General features: G+C 40.0%; 1 protein-coding gene across 1 annotated transcript in view; it reads right to left on the bottom strand.

The window, feature by feature from the left end:
- Window positions 1–16,395: 16,395 nt before the first annotated feature.
- SKOR2 (SKI family transcriptional corepressor 2) overlaps window positions 16,396–22,427 on the bottom strand; it is a 38,301-nt gene continuing 32,269 nt past the window's right edge. Inside the window, exons 7-8 of the mRNA XM_058676891.1 lie at window positions 22,260–22,325; window positions 16,396–17,111 (exon numbers count right to left, since the gene is read on the bottom strand). Of these exons, the coding sequence (XP_058532874.1) occupies window positions 22,263–22,325 (63 nt within the window). The 3' untranslated portion in view covers window positions 16,396–17,111; window positions 22,260–22,262. The remainder of the gene's footprint in view (window positions 17,112–22,259; window positions 22,326–22,427) is intronic.

Genomic DNA, 22,427 nt, shown 5'->3' with positions numbered 1-22,427 from the left:
GCTTTGGCAGCAGATTCAAGCTATCTGTCCTTGCAAACCCTGGGAAACAGCAAGTGATGGCCCAAGTGCTTGGATCCCTGACCCTCTATGTGGGAGATCTAGATCGAGGTCCAGGCTCCTGACTATGACCCAGCCAAGCCCAGGCTGTTATGGGCATTTAAAACAATGTCCGAGTGGATGGACACACACACTCTCTCTCCTCGCCCACTTGCTCCTCCAAAAATAACAATAATTTCAAAGCAGAAATTGACTTTTACATCCCAGAGGCAGGAACTCTGAGATTAGAGCATCAGTTCTGTAGAGAGCTCTTTTTCCACAATGTGAACTGCTGACTTCTCGTGACATCCTGCCATTGTGGAAAGAGAAAGGAAGAGAGAGATAGAGCACAAACTCTCTTGGGGACCCTTATATTATTCAGGGGTGATTTATCCTCATGGCTGCATCTAATCTTCCTGGTCTCCCCAAAATTGCTCTTCCTTATTAGGGATCAGGGTTTCAACAGATGAAATGTGGGATGACACCAAATCGTCCACAGCCATAAAGGAAAGTTAAGCCAAACACAGAGGGATTTGTATACTGGGATGGATGAGAAGGCACCCAGGGGAACTTCTCTGGGTGCTTTGTCTGTGCAGGGAACCAAAGGGAATTTACTGATTGTTTCCCTGGGGTTGAGGGTAGGAAGAGTGAGATAAATGAGTTAAGGAGGAAGGACAGGAGATTATGGCATGGATTGATTGGAAGTAGAACTGCTTAGGTGACCCCTTTGTGCTGCCACTTGGCTAGTTTACAGGATCCAATTTTTCTAGTGTTGAAAGAATCAGGTTAACCTCTCTGTGCCTCTGTGATTTCCCTTATAGAATTAGGTGATTATCACCTCTGAGGCAGCTTGAGCTTCAAAAATCTCTAGATCTGGCAAAAGCAGCTTAAAATATAAGACAGTGTACAAGTACTAGTCCCATGTTATTGGATTCATTGCTTTCCAAAGACTCAGGCATGTAAGCTGATAACAGCAGATTATGTGTTTTACAAAGATTGTTCTTTTGATGTCTCTACTTCCAAGAAATCCAACAGCCTAGAAAATTTATTATGTAGTTGCAATGATTCTCTTCACGACAAGACTGGATAAAATGCATTTTAGCAGCTTGAAAACATTTTCTTGCTGGCTGTGATCTATGTAAAATTAGAACTTGGAACAGATGTTCAGGCTATGGTTTAGAGGTTTGCATCTCATCTTGGGATACCTGGATTCCATTCCTGGCTCCAGCTTCCTGCCAGTGCAGACCCTGGAAGGCAGTGGGGACAGCTCAAGTCATTGTGTTTCTGCCACCCATGTGATTCACTGGGATTATTTTCCCAGCTTTCAGCTTTGGCCCTGGTCCAACCATGTCCATTGCAAGTTCTGAGGGAGGGAACTAGATGATAGTTATTTCCTGTACCTCAATCTTTCTGCCTTTCAAGTAAATAAAAAATAATTTTTAAAATTTAAATCTGAAGTTCGACTCCTGGCTTTTTAAAGATTTATTTATTTTTAGTGGAAAAGCAGATATACAGAGAGGAGGAGAGACAGAGAGAAAGATCTTCCATCTGATGGTTCACTCCCCAAGCGGCCACGATGGCCGGAGCTGCACCAATCTGAAGCCAGGAGCCTTTTCTGGGTCTCCCACATGGGTACATGGTTCCAAGACCACAAGCAAGGAGTTGAATGGGAAGCCAGGCCATTGGGATTAGAACTGGTGCCCATACAGGATCCTGGCATGTTCAAGGTGAGGACTTTAGCTACTAGGCTACTGTGCTGGGCCTGTCAAAACAGTTTTTAAAATTTTTTTTCTGATTAAATTCACTGATTCATAGGTTATATAGTAGCATCATTTTCTTCAAGAAGGTTCTTGATTTTCTTTTTAATTTTTTCAGCAACACATTAGTCATTCAGTAGCATGTTATTTAACTTCATGGTGTTGTTAATTTCTTTTTTCTTCCTGATGTTGATTTTGTTTTGTAGCTTTTCATTTAAGGGGATGTATAGTAGCTGTGTAATGGACCCTATCGTACCCAATTGTAAGGATACAATGCAGTATGCATCTCTACTTCCAGATCATGAACTCCCAATAAAACTGTTGAATATATCTTAACAATAGGATGCTGAATTCTCTGCCATTGTCCATGCCCACAATGATGGATTTATGAGTGTTTGTGAGGAACTATATTATTGTGATATATGGGGAAAATCAGTGGGGATAGGAGGATATTTGAGGAGGGAGTAAGGGAAATCCCAGAGCCCACGGATCTGTATCATAAAATAATAATAATAAAAACAATTTAAATTAAAGTTAAAATACCCCAAAACTCAGTCCTTATACATAGGAGAGATTGCAATTTTGCACTTGAAATTTTTACCTGTTTCTGTGTCCATGTCTTTCACTTAAAATTTTGCTGATCTTGAACTTTGAGTTCAATTATCTGACCTGCCTCGCCCAATGAAACAACCAGGAAGTGTTACTGGGCTAACTCTGAGGTAAAACTTCAAAAGGTCTTATATTGATATGTTTCTGCTTTCCTTCTTGTATCTCTGACATTGCCATGCAAAACAACAAGCAAGTAAACAAGTCAATGTGCCTGGGCTAACCCACTGGTTCAGGGGAAGGATGAGAGATGTATAGAGTGGGGCCAAATTGCCACCATCGAGCCCAGTCGATGTCAACCAAACTTCATTCAACCATAGTTACAGGAGAACATGTGATTGTAAGTCTAGGAGTTGTTTGTGCCAAGTATTTTTAAAAATTTTATTTATTTTCATTTATCTCAAAGGTAGAATGAATGTGTGTGTGTGTGTGTGTGTGTGTGTGTGTGTGTGTGAGAGAGAGAGAGAGAGAGAGAGAGAATTGGGGCAGAGGAGAGAGATTGAGAGAGAAAGGGAGAGATCTTCCTGCTGGTTTAATTCCCTGAATGTCCACAGCCAGGGCCTGGTCAAGTCTAATCTAAGAGCCTGGAACTCCCTCAGGTTTCTCACAGGGGTGTCAGGGCCCAAAGCACTTGAGCTATTATTATCTGCTACCTCCCGAAATGCATTAGTAGGAAGCTGGATCAGAGGCAGAGGAATCAAGACTTGAATCAGCACTCTAGCATGAGACCTGGAGTGGGTTCCTGGCTCCATCTGCCGGTTCACTCCCTAAATGGCCACAGCGGCTGGAACTGAGCCGATACAGAGCCAGGAGCTAGGAGCTTCTTTTGGGTCTCCCATGTGGATGCAGGGTCTCAAGGCTTTGGGTCATTACTTACTGCTTTCCCAGGCCACAAGCAGGGAGCTGGAAGGGAAGTGGAGTGACTGGGACTCAAACCGGTGCCCATATGGGATTCCGGCACATGTAAAGTGAGGATTTACCCAATGAGCCATCACATCAGGCCTGAGAACCTATTTTAAAAGCAAATAATAATGCAATCTACTCATTAAGAGATCTGAGTCATTTGTCATATAGAACATTACATATTCTAGATTTTTTTCTGAGTGTAAGCCCAGGCTCCTGGCTGACTTAAATTATATTTATAATAATTCCCAAATCATCTGTAAGTAATGAAGATAAATATTAATTGAGGAATCAATCACTGTTCACATGCACTAAAATGTTTCATAATTCAATTGTAAATGCATATGATCATGAAAAGTTATCACAAGTTCATGATCCTGAGAAAAGTTCAGCAAATTTGTTGGTTTTGCTCTTTTCCTCTTCCTGTTTCTAAATCTCAGCATTATTATTCCTGCATTCATTACAAAATAGCTCAAGATAAGGATGATGCATGTCATTTATTAAAAATTTAGACTCAATTTGAAGATTGATAAAAATGGATTATGGTTTTTTACCATTTTTATCCTGATAGTTATTTTAATAGGGATATTTATTTCACTGTCTATGTCTGATATATGAATCAATGATGACTGAGGTATGTTTGCTTTTAATTTTGTTGTTTATAATAGCAACTTTGCCTCTAAATGCATTTATGGCACCAGAATCCACTCTGATGGGTTCTATTTCAGGTAAGCATCAGACCAAAATAGGAAAATCCCACAAGGAGAGTCTCATTCATGTTTACGGACTGATACAAGTTATTTCTGGTCTGAAACTCAAATAAAACCATTTGCAAGCTGAAAGCTTCTGCATTATGAAGTGTTTCTGGAAATAGGGCTCTTGGAAATGGAAAGTTTCTTTAAAAAGATCAAATTGAGTCACTGTATTTCAAAAAGGGATTAATCCCAAATGGGTACATAGTGATGACTAGTTTTATTTCCAAAAAATATCACCTTAAATGAATAAAATCAGAATTTTCAAAACTGGAGAAATGACTTACTTGAAGGCATACAATTCCTTCACTCATTCATTCAACTACTTATTCTTGTAGTCAGTGAAAATGTGCTGACTTCTAAGATGCGTTTGAACATCATGCTTAGGGGTGGGTGAGAGCCAATAGACTGAACACAAACGATAATCAGACATGCATTTGCTCTGATCAAATTACCAAAAAGTCAGGAGAATATACATAGAAAGTAAGGGGTTATGATGCAGTAAACGTTTGGCACTTTAAAAAGAGGAACATGAGAGCAAGATAGTTTAGAACCACGTCTTCCCAACAAGGCTGATCATTAGAACCAACAGGGGACTTTTACAATATAGATAATTGTCTCCTAGTTCCAGATGGTACATGAAATACACAAAGTTGGCTTTCAGACTTTTTGAGACTCCATTAAACTATAAAGGGATTTAACGAAGGAAATTCACACGTAATGGTATAGAAATGGAAGAACATAAGCAATTTCGACAATTGCAAGCTGAGAAAAAAACAAGTGGCATGAAGCACACTGATGGATGACACATCACAGATAGAGCTGTGGCTCGGAGTGAACCCCGAAGGACCGACAAGCGGGGCGGCTTCTCTGTCATGATGGAGCTGTTCTGCTTCCTGCTTTTGGGAGGCTATGAGTTTGACTACTATTCCTTCCTCATTCAAACTACAGCTGAACTGCTGGCTTCATACTTGTTGTTAAGTACAAGACCAGAGTTTTAGGTTAAATAGTTCTCTCCACACCAGTTATATGAATATTCCATCTAGCTCGTTGCTATTAAGTATAAGCAAGTGGCCAGGACAATTCATGAAAAGCAGCAACATGAAAAAGAAAGGCTGTGATGACAAATTTGCTAAACCTTAGAAAAGGTTAAAGTTGATTCAAAAGTTTAATTCATGGTAAGAGTGATTTGAGAGGTACTTAAATTTTGGGTCCCCTCCAAAATTTTACAAAATGAGCAATCAAACAAAAAGGAAGGCATCTTTAAATAAAAAGCTTGATAGCCATAAAGATTTGTTGAAGATGAAATTGAGGAAATTTAGGATATAGAAACAATTTATCATGATAAAATATATGGAAACAGAAAATAAAAGACATGAGAATTTTATAAAAACAAGAATGCAGGACAGGAAACAATTTTAGTAGAACAAAAATTTCCGGAGATGAAAAGAGAGTGCTTAAACCGACACAGCAGTTAAATCACCACTTGGGGTCCCATGTCACACTGGAGTCCCTGGGTTTGCATCTGCTCTATTTCCGAATCAGCTTCCTGTTAATGTACACCCTAGGAGGGAAAGGGGGAGGGCTTATGTACCGTGGTCTGTATCGCCATGTGAGAGCCCCAGATTCAATTTCAGGGTCCTGTTGGAGCATTTGGGGAATGAACCAGAGGATGGAAGAGCTCTTTTTCCTATTCTCCTTTCAAATAAATAAACTTTTTATTATTGGAAAGTCAGATATACAGAGAGGAGTAGAGACAGAGAGGAAGATCTTCTGTCCAGTGATTTACTCCCCAAGCAGCCACAACAGCTGGAGCTGCACCGATCCAAAGCCAGGAGCCAGGAGCCAGGAGCCAGAAGCCAGGAGCCAGGAGCCAGGAGCTTCTTCTGGATTTCCCACAGGGGTGCAAAGTCCCAAGGCTTTGGGCTATCCTTGACTGCCTTCCTAGGCTACAAGCAGGGAGTTGGATGGGAAGCAGGCCCACCAGGATTAGAACTGGTGCCCATATTGGTTCCCTGTGTGTACAAGCTGAGGATTTTAGCTGCTAGGCTACCGTGCTGGCCCTCAAATAGAAAACTTGTAAAAATCTGAAGATGTATTTATTTACCTTGACAGCCAGAGTTACAGAGAAGAAAGAAGAGAGAGATAGAGAAGGAAAGAAAGCTTCCATCTGTTGATTCTTTATGCAGATTGCTTCAGTAACCAGTGCTGAGCCAGGTCAAATCCAGAATTACTGAGTTTCATGTGATCTCCAGAATGGGAGGCAGGAGCCCCATCTCTTGGGTCATATTCAGATGCTTCCCAATGCTTATTGTTTGCCCATAGAGGATGCCAGATTTACAGGAGGCAGCACAATGCTAGCCCCATAAATAAAAATTTTTAAGAAACAGAAAAATCGGTAAGTGCTGAGTAAGTTAAATGACTTAAGGAAATCTACTTCTTCAGCCCATCATCACAAACATTTAGAGCATCTTATTCAATTCAGTAGCATAAGCAACCGCTAGTGTCATCTGGTGGTGCTGGTGCTATTAACCTACTGTGGGTCTCAAGCAAAGCATGTGGACATTTGAAAGTAAAGAAGTGTCTGTATTCATAGAGCCAAGAATAAGACTCTGGTTGGGAGGGGTGGATGTGGGAGGAATAATGTTAAGCAGGGTTTAAGAAATAAGAGCTCGGTTGGCCTCTTTCCATAGGGTGAGTCTTCCCCAAGTCCTGATGCTTCTGTACAAGCCAGTGCATGAGTTTACAGCGTATCAGGCACCAAAACCATCTGCATGAGAAGACACTTCAGGAAGAGCTGCATGTGTTTAAAGGAGAGGAGTGAAATGGAGGACACAGATTTCTGCTCCTGCCCTAAAGGAGTTACAGACTCTCTAGGCACACATCAGAAATACAGAGCAATAGAAACCCAAAGCAGCAGAAGGGCCATGTGACTGGTGGAAAAAACAAAGGTAAAATATGTGTGCAATGTTAAGGGAGCGGAGACATCTGAAGGAATGGGATAGCCTGGAGACGAAGCTTGAGGTGGGACAGAGCTTGGGCAACAGGAGTGGAAGGAAGGAGGTTCTTCTCTGTGGAGAAATAGTGTCAGCCAAAGCAAGGTCAGAGTGGGTCAGAACAGGAAAAAGAGTCCTGCTAGGAAGAGGCAAGTTTGGAGTGGGTCTGAATTATGTGGAGCCTTGAATAGGAGGTAAGAATTAGGGTTTTATTTTGTAAATAACCAGTAGCATCAAAAAGACTTCAAAATAGAGGCTTGCACTGTGGCATAGCAAGCTAAGCCTCTGTCTGTGGTGCCGACATCCCATATGGCACCAACTTGAGTCCCATATGTTCATATTCTGCTTCAACTGCTTGCTAATGGCTTGGGAAGGCAGTGGAGGATGGCCTAAAGTCTTTTGGGTCCCAGTACCCACACAGAAGACTTAGAGGAAGCTCCTGGCTTCTAACTTCTGAGCAGTCCAGCTCTTGCAGGTGTAGCCATTTGGGGAGTGAACTAGTAGATGAAAGATCTCTGTCTCTCCTTCTTTCTCTGCAACTTTTTCAAGTAAAAATAATAAAAAACTTAAAAAATCTCATTATAAACTAATGATAAAAAAATCAGATCATATTTCTTTTTCTAGCATGGCTTTTACACTTTGACCTGTTTGAGAAAACTACCCCAATTCAGTTTGAATCTGGAGCAGCTACTAGGGCCAATTAGTCTTGGCTTCCTGAGAGTTAAGAATAGAAAATTCTGTTCCAGAAGATGGAGCACCCATCTGTTGTTGCCAAGTTTTCCTCTCTTGTTACTTACTGTTAAAGGAAGAAAACCTCTTAGGAGTGATGAGAATTAATTAGTATTTCCCAAGGGCTTTCTTATATCTGGTTATTTATGTAGCTTATTATATAAACATTACCTTATTAATCTTTGTTGACTCAGTCATGTGTACACTCAAGAAAGAGAGTTGAGGGTAGCAGCAGGAAGAAATCCCCATACAGCAGGAAGGCTGCTTACACATGTTAGAATCGGGGACTGTTGGTACTTTAAAAATCTACCATGTTGTGGAAGAGCTTTCCTTTTTCCAAGTCATAGAGAAACCTCATGGCTTTTAAAAAATACACATATATATTTACTTACTTATTTGAAAGGCAGAGTTACAGGAAGAGAAGGAGAGACAGAAATCTTCCATCTTTTGGTTTCCTCTTCAAACATCCAAAATGCCAGGACCCTGAAACTCCATCCAAGTCTCCCGTTAGGTGGCAGGGTCCCAAGTACTTCAGTAATCTTTCACTGCTTTCCCAAGCACACTATCAGGCAGCTGGGTCAGAAGTGGAGCATCCAGGACTTGAACCTGCTCTCATATGGGTTACTGGCCAGCATTGCAGGCATTAGTTCATTGTACCAAAACACTGGCCCAACCCTCATGGTTATACTCGAACGAACTTTTATCCTGAGCAAGGAACACAAGCAGTAAGCATTCTCTGAAGTCTTTACACGTGGATTGAAAGGAGCATGGAGGTAAGTTAAAGTGCCACCATGGTGTATTCATTTAATTGTAGACTTCTTTTCAAGGTATTTCAAGCAATGGAAGTTGACTGAAGAATACACAGATGATCCTCAACTTACAATGGGATATTTCTCAATAAATTCATGGGTGCAATAAAAATATTGTTTAGTGGAAAATGCATGTCATACACATAACCTAGTGAATATCACAGCTTACCTTAACCTACATTAGATGTGTTCACAATACTTGCACTAGCCCATAGCTGAACAAAATCATCTAACACAAAGCCAAGTTTACAAGAAAACATTGAATATTCCATATAATGTGTGACTACAGCCCACTGTAGAGGAATGGATACTTTCCCAGTTGATTGACTGTGATAGCTATGTTGACTACCACTGCCCAGCAACAGGAGAGAGGATCCTACTGCATTACCCCCGCCTAGAAGAAATTCAAAATAAGAAATTTTAGGGTTGGTGTTTTGCTTAGCAGTTAAGACACTACTTGAAATACCTGCAAAGTATCAAAGTGCCAGTTTTGAGGACAAGCTCTGTTCCTAGTTCTAGCTTCCAGCTAATGTGCACCCTTGGAGGCAATGACAACCTAAGCAGTTGGGCGCCTGCCACCTACAAGGGAGGTCTGGATCGAGTTTCCAACCTCCATCTTCAGTCTTGCACAGCCCAAACCATTATAGGCATTTAGGAAATGAACCAGTTGGTGGGAGATATTCTCTCTCTGTCTTGCTCTTTCTCTCTCTCCCTGTCACATAAACTAAAAAATATCTTTTAAGATTCAAAATTTAGAAGATGTTTTCTACTGAATATATGTCTCTTACCCTATCACATTGAAAAATCTCAACTTGAACTATGGTAAATTGAGGACCTTCTCCAGAGGGCAATAAGAAATGTTAAGAATCTGTGCACTGAGGCCCCAAGGATCCAAGAACTCCACGCAATCAGGTTCATTAGGAAGGAATTCATGACACTGCTTCTGGTCTTGGAGTACATTTGTGTGCTTACGTCTTGATTTCCTTTAGAATAAGTATATATGTATAGAAGCACTGTATTCTAAGTATATGTTTAGTTTTACAAGGAACTTCGCAGGCCTTTCTTCACATAGTTTATACTATTTCATATTTTCACCAACAGTGTTGAAGAGTTCCGGTTGCTTCACATCACATCATCCACATTTGGTGTTGTCTGTCTAAAATCACAGTTATTGTAGTGGGTGTGCAGCAGTATTTCAGTATGGTTATAATTTGCATTTCTTGATGACTTAGGGGGCTGTCCAATTTGCTCAAGACAAAAAGTAATAGATTGCTTTACTTTTATGAAGTTGAAGTAGCTGTTTTACATCACAGATATAAATTCTTTGTTTAGCAGATATTTTCTTCTAGTCTATAGCTTGCATTTTCTTATTGGATGTCTTAGAATGAATGGAAATTGTGTATTTTTAATTTTTATTTAATTTAATTTAATTTAAGATTTATTTATTTTTATTGAAAGGTCAGATATACAGAGAGGAGGACAGACAGAGAGGAAGATCTTCTGTCTGATGATTTACTCCCAAAGTGGCTGCAACAGCTAGAGCTGAATCGACCTGAAGCCAGGAGCTTCTTTCAGGTCTCCCAAGTGTGTAGAGGGTTCCAAGGCATTGGGTCATCCTCGACTGCTTTCCCAGGCTACAAGCAGGGAGATGGATGGGAAGCAGGGCCACTGGGACTCAATCCAACACCCATGTGGGATCTCAGTGCTTGCAAGGTGAGGACTTTAGTCACTAGGCTACCGCACAAGGCCTGGAAATTTTTTATTTAATGAAGTTAAACTTATCAGGATTGGTCTTGGTTTTCTTTTTTTTTTTTTGGCAGTTATTTAGCAGTTTTGTCTGCTCTGTAGTAATAGATACACTTGTACGGTTTGTTCTATGAGCTCTGACTTTAAACTTTACATTGAGGGCTGTCACCTTTGTTACATTAAATTTTACTTATGATGGGAAGTGGGATTCAAAGGTCATTGTAGATATAGATGATATGGATGATATCGGCAATATAGATATAATCAATATAGATATAGATTTATTCCAGCATCGTTTTATTAAAAATTTCTCTCCTTCCTCTTCATTGCTTTGGCACCTTTGTCGAAATCCAATGACAGCATCTGAGCTCCTTAGTCAGTTACATGAAGTGTTTAGTTGCTTTTTTTTTTTTTTTTAGCAACTACTAAACTGCTTTTTTGCAATGACTCAGCACCATTTCCCATCCTACCAGCTATGTGTAAGGATTTTAATCTTCCTTACATCTTCACCAACACTTGTTGTTACTTACTTGTCTTTATAACAGTCATCATAGTGGGTGTCTCCTTGTGGTTTTAGTCTGTATTTCCTTGATGACTCATGATGTTGAACATCTTTCCTTGTGTTCATTGGTCACTTAGGAATCTTTGAGGAAATATCTACTCAAATGTTTCACCCAATTTTAAATGGGGTTGCTTATCTTAATATATTCTGGATGCAAGTCCCTAATCAAATGCCTGATTTGAAAATATTTTCTTCAATTGAAAGCTGTCTTTTCATTTTCTTGATGCTATCATTTCCTGTGCTAAAGTTTGTAACTTTGCTGAAGTCTAAATTATTGATTTACTTTGCCCCTAGTGCTTTTGTACTGTGTGCAATAAATCACTGGATGAGCCAAGGGTCAAGAGCTGGATGTTTCATTCTGAGGATTTAAAAAAAAAATTTAGCTCTATGATAGCTCATATTTTGAGTACCCTGTCTTGGAATACTCATGTTTCCAGAAACATATAATATCTAATATCTTCTTCAAAAATTATGCTAATAGTGGAATTTCAGTTTCACGAATGGGTGGTATGGGGGGTATATCTTTACATGACCTTCTAGCACCCTTCAAATTGGCCAGTGACTTCAACATCACATAAGTGCAGAAGAGTCCTACTTGGCCCCCCGAGGCCGTGAGCAGTGCCTTTGAGTGGTTAAAAGCAGATTGTGAAGTCACAACAGCCTAAAGTTTAAATTTCTGCTTTGCCATTTATCAGTTGAGTAACTTAACTCCTCCAAGTTTCAGTTAAATAGTCCCTACTTCATAGTGTTCTTGAGAGGATTAAATCAAATAATGCATTAAGACATTTAGCATAATGTTCAGCTTCCTGTAAACACTCAGTGAAAGTTGGCTGCTGTTATTATTATTGGCTGCCAAGTAATTGGATGATGGCACCATGTAAGTGGAGTGATGAGAAAGCAACTCCATATAAAATCAGTTTCTTCACTGATGGGTTAGCACTGAATTCAAACCATATTTAACCATGTTTTAAAGCACATAATTTGGGGAAAATGTTGATTCTTTTAAAAGTCAATCTCAAGAGGACTATAAAAGCTATTTTAATCACTACAACTAATTACAAGGAAGTATAAATCAATAAGCTTGGCTAAATGGTCTAAAATATAATAAAGAAAACCATCATTAACAATCATCCAGGAAGCCACTGTCCTTAATAGTGAGATGATGTAAAACTTGGAAGAGAAGGATGAATTTTATTATTTGAAGACTCCAGGCGTTAACATGCCTTCAGAGATATTCTTAACTCTACAGAGTTGTGACTTTTCAGAATGCTTATTTCCTTTAGGTAACTTGAAGCTAATACTTTTAAAATGTACCTAGCTTCTTTCTGGTAGACATCTGCAGAAAAGTCTCTTCAGCTCCCAGTGTTTGCTAACACCTCTCTCAAGTCAGAGCCAACCCACTTCCCAGCCCTCTGGTTAGAACCGCAGCACCATTTCAGAGCCTAGATAATAGGGCTGAAGCCAAGCTGAATTTAGAATGATTTTGCTTTCTCTCGACTATGTGTGGTGGCTACTGGCTTAAATGTGGGACTCTGAGATGATCACCTGAGTTTCCAAACTCACCTGGCTGCCCTTCTGTCTAGAAGAAACAGTATCTACATGTTCCTGAGCCAGAGAGCTCTCTGCTCATCACATCTCAGTCTGGGACTGGCTTGCTTCCTGCCACCCTGACTAATCTCAGTGGTGCCTGGAGTCTACCCACAGGGGCCAGTGAATTTGCAGGGCATAACAACTGATTGCTGATAACCACTCGTGAGCCTTCCTGAACTGCTGAGTTGTTTCTCTTTGTTGAGTCTTCACACAATTTTGCTTACATCACAGCAGAATCCCATGAGCGCTTTGGGACAGTATGTCTCTCTTTCCAACCCAGCTCCCTTGTGACTCTGGGGAGTAGATCAAGTTCAGTTCTGGTCCTTTCCCCCATCCCTACCTATTTATATAGGCAATGAACAGTATCAAAGCAACTATAGATTGGCTCACTGTGTTATGAAACTAGGAAATTGACAAAGCTGCTCATGACAGTAAGAGGAACCACATTCAGAACTGACTCTGTAGTGAATGAACATTTGTGTCCAATTACCCCTCAGCTACACCAAAGGGCCAGTGTGATCTTAAAATGTTTACTTCACTGTTTACATCAAACAGCATACGTATGCATTTTAAAGTTGTCACATAGGTAAGAAATTTTGCTACTGATAGTTGGTTTACCCCCAGATAGACCAAGGGATTTTGTGATCAGAGTTAGCACAATATTTAAAATGACAGTTTGAGATAGAATTTTGTTTCCCCCACCATAAACCCACAGGAAAGAGGGTAAAAACAGTGGGTGGGAGAGAAATACTTCTATCTCTTTTATTTGAAGATTTATTTATTTTACTTGAAAAATCAGAGGCACACAGAGAGAAAGGTAGAGACAGAGATCTTCCATCTACTGGTTCACTCTCTGAATGGCTGCAACAGTCAGATCTGGACTGATCTGAAGCTGGGATCCAGGTCTTAGTGGTCTCCCACAGTGGAAGCAGGGGCCGAAGTACTTAGGCCATCTTCCACTGCTTTTCGAAGCCATTAGCTGGGAGTTGTATCAGAAGTGGAGCATCTGGGACTTGAACTGGCACCCATTTGGGATGCTGGCATGATAGGTGGAAGATTACTGTGCTTTGCCACCATACCTGACTCAAAAAAAGAAACAGTTCTTAACTAAGTCTTGCTGTATTGAAGTAACCTTTTTGAAATTCATGCATTTTCACCTGCATCCTATCAGTGAAAACATGAACACAAGACCACATCTAACCCCAAGGAAGCCTGGAACATGTAGGTTTTTGTCTAGTATATTGCTGCTCGAGAGTATATTCTAATGGATGGCAATTAGTGATTTGCCATATACTGTCATATGCAATCAAATCAGACAGCATGTGGCCCATTGAATTATTTAGCAAAAAATGTGTGATGTGGCTGCGTCATACAACAGACTGTTTTAACCATTGGGAGTGATGGTGAGCTGATGTGAACACCCCTTACACTCACAGTATTCAATGTACATCTCTCCCACAAAAGTAATGACAAGCATGGTTGGGGTGTCTTTGGGGAGTCTCATGCCATGGTCAGAGCTTGGGTGCTCAGCTCTGCAGAGAGACGAAGGGAAGTCTTCTGGAATCTGTTGCCAGTGCCTGGTCAAGGGTGGGTTCACACATCCTCACCATGTTGACAGCGGTCCTTCTCAGACCTTCCTCACTGCTAACCAAAACTCTTAACACTGACTCTTAAATGAAAGAGATCTTAGCCATCTGATCATATCCCCTGGAGCTAGAAGAGACATATCCTCTATCTTTCACAGCACTGAGGCCACACTCATGGCTCCATCTAAGGAAATTGGGATGTGATGTTTCCCTCTCCTTGCCTCTGGCACACAGATGGGCAATTACTCAAGCATTTGGAAGAAGCAAGGCATCCGTCTGAAATGTCTGCTGTACCCCAACAGGACAAGATCAGGCATAAGATTTTTGCTCTGATTCGCTATGGTCCTTTCTCATGTTACAATTTAATTTGGAATCAAAATACAGACTTCTATTTGCATTGCCTGTATTGTTCCTGAGCTTGCATTTGGCTTGCCCTTGGAGTTTAGATGTGACAAAGCAGCCAAAGAAAAGATTCTCTACTGCCATTTCATAAGGACAAGAATGTGTATTTGTCCTTCTAGAGATATTTTATTTTTAGTTCCATGCAGTACTGTAGATGGATGTCCTGTCTGCTTCCATGGGGCAGCTCAGATAACTCAATCACATCCAGGTTTGGAGAGAAATTCTTTTTTCCTTTTTTAGTTTTAAGTATCAGAAGGACACAATCTTTTCCCACTGTCCCTAATGAGAACAAATAGGGGGTAAATGACGTGTTTATATATTATGCATTAGATTTCCTTTACTCTATTCCTCCGAAGTGATTGGTTTGGGGCATGTGAGTTTATGGCTCCATGGAGGACTGTTAGATGTTAGTGCTTGTATGGAATACAGACTCAGTCCAATAAAAGAGATTGGGAGGTGGGGATGCTGGATGGCCAAGAGACGAGAAGAACAGAAGTCCCCAGAAACTCAGGAAGAGATCAATCGCTTGCTTCTTCGGAGTCTGACATTTAGATAGAAAACCATAAGGCATTCTGCAGTGCTACCATCTGAGCAGGATAGGCCAATGATCTCAGCACTGAACTTGGCCATTAAATTAATTCAGAGCTATGTCATGGTTAGGAATTCCAGGGCTTTGCACATGTACCTATCTGGTTCTGATCTTGCTTTTGCTGCAAAAGTGTTTGCTGATATTTTTGCACCACTACTGGGAGACAATTGAAGACACAATTGGAGAGAAATAATTACATTTCTGACTGGCTTATCCTGCCATTGATGCAACTGTAGGCCAAAGACTTTAAACTCATCTATAAATATTCTCCCTCTGAATTAGCTGCTGGCCTTGCTCTGAGAAGCTATCAAGTTCCAGAGTTAGCAACAGAGTCTACACAAAATGACTTCTGTTGTCCTCTGGTGGATGGTCATGATGCCAGGTTTGTGACCTTCTCTCCCTGGTCATTACCCCTTCACCTTCAATATCTTTGATCTGAAGTACAAAGCTAAGAATGGCAGACTCCTAACCTTATGTGTAATGGAAAGTTTACATTAGAGAAACACTCTACCCACTTTACCCACCTGACTGCTCAGATGACTTCTAAGCCCAGCTGCCAGTGTCAGAAATGTGTGCCAGGTCCCCAAGCCTTCATGAACCCCATGCTAAGACCCAGATCCTTCCTAGAAAGACAACTCAAGGAGATCAGCCTCTGTGGCAGTATCTTCCTATCAGTTAACTCCAGTGGTTGCTGGGGTCTGTCTACAGACAGACTTGGTATCTATCCCTTCTTGAACACAACTCTTATTCTTCCTTGACTAAGAAAAAAAAAATCACAAAGGACTACCATGTCTTTGGTTTCTTAATATGGCAACCAAGTAAAAAATAAAGGGTGGAGGTTTTGGACACATCATAACAATAGAGCTGGCTGGGGGAGGATGAACTAAATACCATGGTGAAGCATTTTAAACTGTTTCTGAAATTCCCTGGGGAATGTCAAAGATGAGATGTTTCTTTGGTTGGTTTGGTCTTTGACAGCCAGCATTACCATAAAACTCTAACCTGTTTGCCACCATTTGGGACATAAAATCCACTCACAGACTTGGATTTGGGTCATCGCAGCAAGGAAGAGAGTGAGCTATTTACTACTGCACCGATGCTGTCAGGACCTAGCAACATTCAGAACATTCCTTCTCCCAACAAGAGGAGGTCTCCAGGTGCTGTCACAGCCCAAGGCTAATCTAGTCTTTAATAACCATTGTCTTATGGGGAAATTGTTTTCCAAAATTTATTCATATATTTTATGCCCAAAAAATCCCCCAAAGTATGTATACTTTCCATTTAACTGCCTCCATGCAAATGTGCACTTAACTATAGGAACACAGTTCTTGTTTCATAGTTTTTTTATTATAGACTTTTTTATTCACATGAATGTTAAAGAAACTACAACAGTGTTAAATACCATTTTTGATAACATGATTATATTCTTAATTATACTCAATATTAAACTGTAAAATATTTCCAGAGGAATACAATCTTCATTCATACAGCAGGCAAAGTACCAGAGAGGAAGGGGCCACATGTATGTATCTGTTTGCCATGAAAAGCAGGTATGAACAGAATGCCTTCCCAGCTGTCAAAACCCAATCCCCACTCCCAGGGTAGGCCTATGCTTTCTTTCCACCAAGAATCACTTTGTCAAGGGTGAAGGACAGTGGATAAAGCTGCTCTCTCCATGTGTGTGGCCCTGCTGCTACTCAGGACCGTCCATGGCTTCCCACCCTGGTTGGCTGACAGCACTTCCCATGCTCTGGGTTCAGTTGTCCCCTCTAAAAACACAAAGACTCCAACTTTGGTTCCACCAAAAGATGCGACAAGCATTGACTGCTCTGGGTGGCTCCCCCCTCCCCCCCACAAATGAATGGCTGCTACAGTCTATTTTACATGGTTGTCCATGCTGCTCTGAGGTCACTTGTCCTTGGGTTCCCGCGAACCTGATTTTGTATTGGATTTCCAAGCCCTTTCAGTGTGCAGTCTGTGTGCAGGCCTGAAGTACTCCATGGCAGGCTGTATCTTATAAGAGAAGAAGAGTAAGGGTTTCTGTGCACCTGGGATAGGACAAAAGCAGAAAATGACAATCAGGTCATCTTAAAACAGGTACAGCAGTATTTAGCAGTCCCTTCAGACAGTTTTAATATGGTTTAAATTCAAACAATTTTAAGTGGCCATGAAAACATCTTCCTTTTTAAATGCTTGTCTGTTGATTTAGCTTATGCATACAGATACCATTGGACCAAATGAAACCCCAAATCAGATTCTTTACCATGGTGCCAGATGACTGGGTTCTAGAAACTCTGGTTTATTGTTGGGCAGATATTTAAGACAGCCTTTGTGAGAAGCCAGACAGTATTTCACGTTCTGAGGTCCTATCAGCATTTGTGGCATGGATCAAGTTTTTTGTTTTGTTTTATGTTTACACTTTTTTTTGTCTTGGTTTGTCAGGAGTTTTGTGATTCAGAATCATCGAAACCATCAGATCAGATATAAAGTGCATATTTATAACTGATAATAGTGATGTGAATTAGGCCATGATTTTAGACTAGGACTCAAACAATGGTGGATATCAGACGAGCTGCAGAACTCCTGCTGTCCTTGCAGTGAGGCCACAGACAACTCACGTCTCTGTGCTTCAGCTTCCCTGGCTGGAGGCAGGGCAAAGCAGCAGTACTTGCCTCCTTGGCCTATTTCAAATATTAAATAGTGTGACTGATATAAAATAACTTGAACAGTGAGGGCACATTTCTATTTTTCAGTGGCAATTCTTGAAAGAATCTGTTCCTTTTATGTCTGACTAAACAGGAGAGAAGTGGATACACCATCTCCTTATCTTTGGTCTGTATAAAAGGAAGAAAGAATGTTTCATGACAATCTGTCCATACCCTGTAAAGACATTTTCTTCATTACTTTTGTAGCTCTGATTTCAAAATGAGATGAAAAAAATAGTGGCAGTTTACCAAAGAGGTAGATATTGTGAGTATTTTAGTTTCAAACCCTGAAGAAGATTGCAGAGTAGCAACTTTTTGATGAAGAAAGTGTGAATGGCCGATGAGGCATCCCTTGGGTATTACGTGTGGTCTTGATATGGCTTTAACAAAAGCAGACTCCTTGAAAGGAAAGAGAGAGATAATAGTAGAAGACTGACCTTCAAGAACAATGGTCAGAATTCTAGAGCTGCAGGCTGGCACTGAGGTAGAGTGGATTAAGCCATCGCTTGTGGTGCCAGCCTGCCATATAGACATCAATTTGAGTTCTAGCTGCTCCACTTCCAATCCAGGTCCCTGCTAATGTACCTGGAGATCAGTGAAGGATGGCCCAAGACTTTTGGCCCTTGTACCTACATGGGAGACCAGAAAAAAAACAAACAACAACAACAACAACAAAAACAACCTTCTGGCTGCAGAATGATCCATCTCTGGCTATGATGGTCACTTGGGGAGCAAACCAGTGTATGGAGGATCAATTTCCCTCTCTCCTGTCCCCACCACTTCTTTGCTACTCTGCCTTGAAAAGAAGTAGATACAATTTAAAAAAAAAAAAAAAGAGAGTTCTAGAACTGGTGGAAACATTGATGAGCTTTGGCAATCCACATTTTATAGATAAGATTCAAGAGATTAAATATCACTCAAGAAAACATAGGGAAGGAATGTCAGATTTAGAACTCAATCTCCTTTATCACTAGTCCAAGAACTCAAAGAAACATAGAGGTTGCTTTGCACCTGAACAGATCTGAATGGACACCTGACTCCATCACTTGCAGGTGTTGACCTTCCTGAGGCACGTGCATGAAAAGGGGGATCATAAGAGCATGGATCTCACACGGATGTAAGCATCTGTTTTACAGAGCTGTACATCAGAAGAATACACAAATATTTTAGCCCAGTCTTTAACATAGCTATTACTCAATAAGTGACAATTATGATCATTTCCAACTTGGTCAGTGATATGATGGTCTAACGAATGAGTCATTTCCTAGGATTCATTTCCTGTGATTCCCATTTTTTCATTAATTCTTCTCTGTGGAAGACATAGATATTTCCATCAGTTTACCCAAATGGTAGTGGCAAAATGCTTTAAAATGGTGATTGAAATAAAATGAACATAACATAATAATTATATGAGTTTTTACATCAAGAAACTTTTATTTGGGGTATGAATTGCACAGAAATTATACTGGGTGTTCATGTAGGAAGGGGTCACAGAAATAACCAGCACTAAGAAAGACCATCTGAAATAAATCTAGTGTTTATGGGTCCAGGTAAAAGGAACATATACACAACATTTTGAAATATTCTTCAACCTCTTTCCATAGTACACATAAGCTCTCAAAGCAACTATGCAGAACAGTACAACATTTAACCTAATAGGACTTTTCTTTAGGAGATAGTTTAAAGATAAATAAAACAAACTGCGCTTTACACAGCTGGTAGCTAAACAAATAGTATTCATTACCCCAAAGGGGACTATACTGGGTTGAAACAAAGCTTAGATAAATCCACGGGTAATGCCTCTTTAAGGAATTATCAAGAGAAAGTTAAGAGTAGTCAGTCTATATGCCTAGGTTTCAACGTGGATAACTGTTAAGAGCAACAAATTGGCTCTCATGGAATGTCACAGTTTGTATCTTGACCTGGGTAGACCTTTATTTTGATTCAACATGGAATTTCTTATGCTCTAATAGAGGACAAGCAAGATTTGCAGAGTGGTGATATGTGGCAGTATTTGCTCAGCTTATTAAGTGGATTGCCTGTGGTTTTGAAAAGCTTCCTCCTCTTAATAGTCACATTGGAAATCCACTGGGTGGCAAGAACACAGCACACTACCTTAAGGGTCATTCTTGCATAAGACATTAATGCATCAAGTCCTAATTTGGAAACCTGTGGTCACTCAGCAAGAAAGAATCTGTCTCTCTGCTGCGGTGTAACGATTTCTATTTGATAATCTCTCTTGGGGTAACTCCTCATAGGCTTGGCATATTAAGAACAAGAGACTGCCTCTAACAATATGGTCGTGATTCTCTGCTTGGCTGATTTAGCTAAGCATTTAAGTAACCACTAATCTTCAGAAAGCACCAGGGTCTACTTAGAGAAATCCCTGTTGCCTGCAAGGATGCTAACAAAATCAGCAAGAAGGAAGCATTAGTTACTTAACACAAATCAATCTCTTTTGTTCTACCCAGCCTTGTGTTCGGTCACTATGAGAGGCATGGCTTCTGGCCAGCATGTCTTCATTTTGTAGGTACAAGATAGATTTGCATCTGACAAGCAGGAAAGATGGGTTGGAAAAGCAGAAGGGGTAAAAAGAGAGTTTACTGAAGCTGCTAAATTAAATTTAACCGCATTCTGATGAACTTTCTAAATGCTGAGTAAAAGAAATCAGGCACAAGAGAACAATCCGTGTAATATCATTTACATGAAGTTCAGAAATAGCCTAAATTAACTTTTTTTAGGAGTAAGAGATGAGAGAAACTATACAGACACAAGGTTGTTATTCAGAGTCTAAGGAAACTTCACTGAAGTGCAATCCACAGACATCACAATTTGTTTGACTTTATGATGTGTAAACTTTGCTGAGTTCTCAATAAATAGCCATTTAAAATACACACTACACTCAAATTAATATTCACTATTAATTTAATCAGAATTAATGTGGATCATTCTTGCTCTGATTATCTTGATATCCCAAATTAAAATATATGGGAATCTGAATGATCTAACATTTTTACTTTATACTGCTGGTGTAAACCTGATCTACAACAATAAAAATAAGATTACCCAAGGTCAAGTTCAGACTTAATAAAAATACCTTTCTATATAGAAGAGGGCTGGATTCATGGGCACACTGGTGTGTCACATAATGAATTAACAATGTGAGCCTCTTAGTACAGATTTTCTGCTTTCTGAGGATAAGAGTTCTATGCATAGGAACAGTAGGCACTAGGTTTAAAGTGAGGAGCCCCATAGTTGCTTCTTGACTTTGCAACATGGACCAAAAAAAGCCCCATCTCTGTTTTTCATGCTTTAGTTCTTCATGTGAAAAATCATGGAAAACCACATAAACAAGAGATTATTTTGGAAAATGGTTTGGGTAAGGTGAATTTGGAAGTCTGTCACAAATAAAAATGATGGCCAGAAGTAGGAATGTCCTCATTTCATGGTAGAAGAGACTTGTGACAGGCAAAAGGAGAGGCTTATGGAAACAATGGTATTACCCACGAAAAAAAAAAAGTTAGCTGTTAAACTGACCAATCATGACTGTATAATTATATGGAATTGGCCTGAAATGTATCAAACCCTGTGCTGTTGAACCTGAAAAAAAAAAAAAAAGAAAAATAGAAAAGGAACCATGAACTTGTATTCTAGAGAATTCTTTTGCCAATCATTCTGTTGAGTTGGCAATACTTCTGTTTCAGAGGGAAGGAATGGGAAGAATCATTCTGATGGAAATGGATCAAATTATTGCTTTAACAATTCCAAGTCTAAGTCATATCAACACATTGTTATGGAGACAACAGCATCCTAGTTTTTGCTTTCCCATAATTTTAATAGTTACCTGTATCTTCTTCTATGGAATCAATATTTCAATTGTGAAATATTTAGGCATCTACAGAATATATTCCTTGAATTTTTACTGTCTGCATTTTCTTAAAAGTCCAGAGTATTTGTCTTTTAAATTATTGTCAGGGTTTTGATTTTTAATTTGTATTCAACTATCACAAACTATTTTGGCTTAGGGAAGAATGAATTGCCATTCCTACAGTAGAAGGTCTCAAAGTGATGTAATTTCCCAAGTACTCATTTCACCATCTGTAGTAATTCACTTTTCAGGAAGATTTTTTGGAAGCACAGGAGTTACTCAGATGAGATCCCAGAGGGACAATGCTGAAATTCTGCCTTTTTAGAGGGGGAAATAATTAGGGTTTAGATAGGCCCCCTTAAGAGCAGAAAACCTCAAAACAGAATGAAAATCACTTTTTCAGATTGAGTAGAGAATGTCTTCAGTTTTAGGAATTTTCCATAGACTTCTTAAGAAGCACTTAGCCATTCATTTAGGAAGCCCCATTCTCAGACACAGGCAAGTTCATGGTGTACTGACTTCCACACAGGATGTAAGTGTACCTGTCCCTTGGGCAAATACATCAATAAAGAACATAGCCAAGTAATAACAATTAGGAGATATCTCTCCTTTGGCAATCTCACCTTTTAGCTTTTGCTGAGATGGGCACCAAGCTTTTCTTTCCTGATCAAGCTTGCTGCATAGGGGATCTGTAAGATCAAAGCACAAAAAACCTTCTAGGTAAGCTCAACATGGAGACAGCTCATCATGCCCAACACGCTGAAAACTCAATAGAGCCTCAATGAGGAGCA

Source organism: Ochotona princeps, chromosome 18 (genome assembly GCF_030435755.1).
Source record: "Ochotona princeps isolate mOchPri1 chromosome 18, mOchPri1.hap1, whole genome shotgun sequence".
NCBI classification, from domain to species: Eukaryota; Metazoa; Chordata; class Mammalia; order Lagomorpha; family Ochotonidae; genus Ochotona; species Ochotona princeps.
This window is presented reverse-complemented; position numbering and strand designations above follow the sequence as displayed.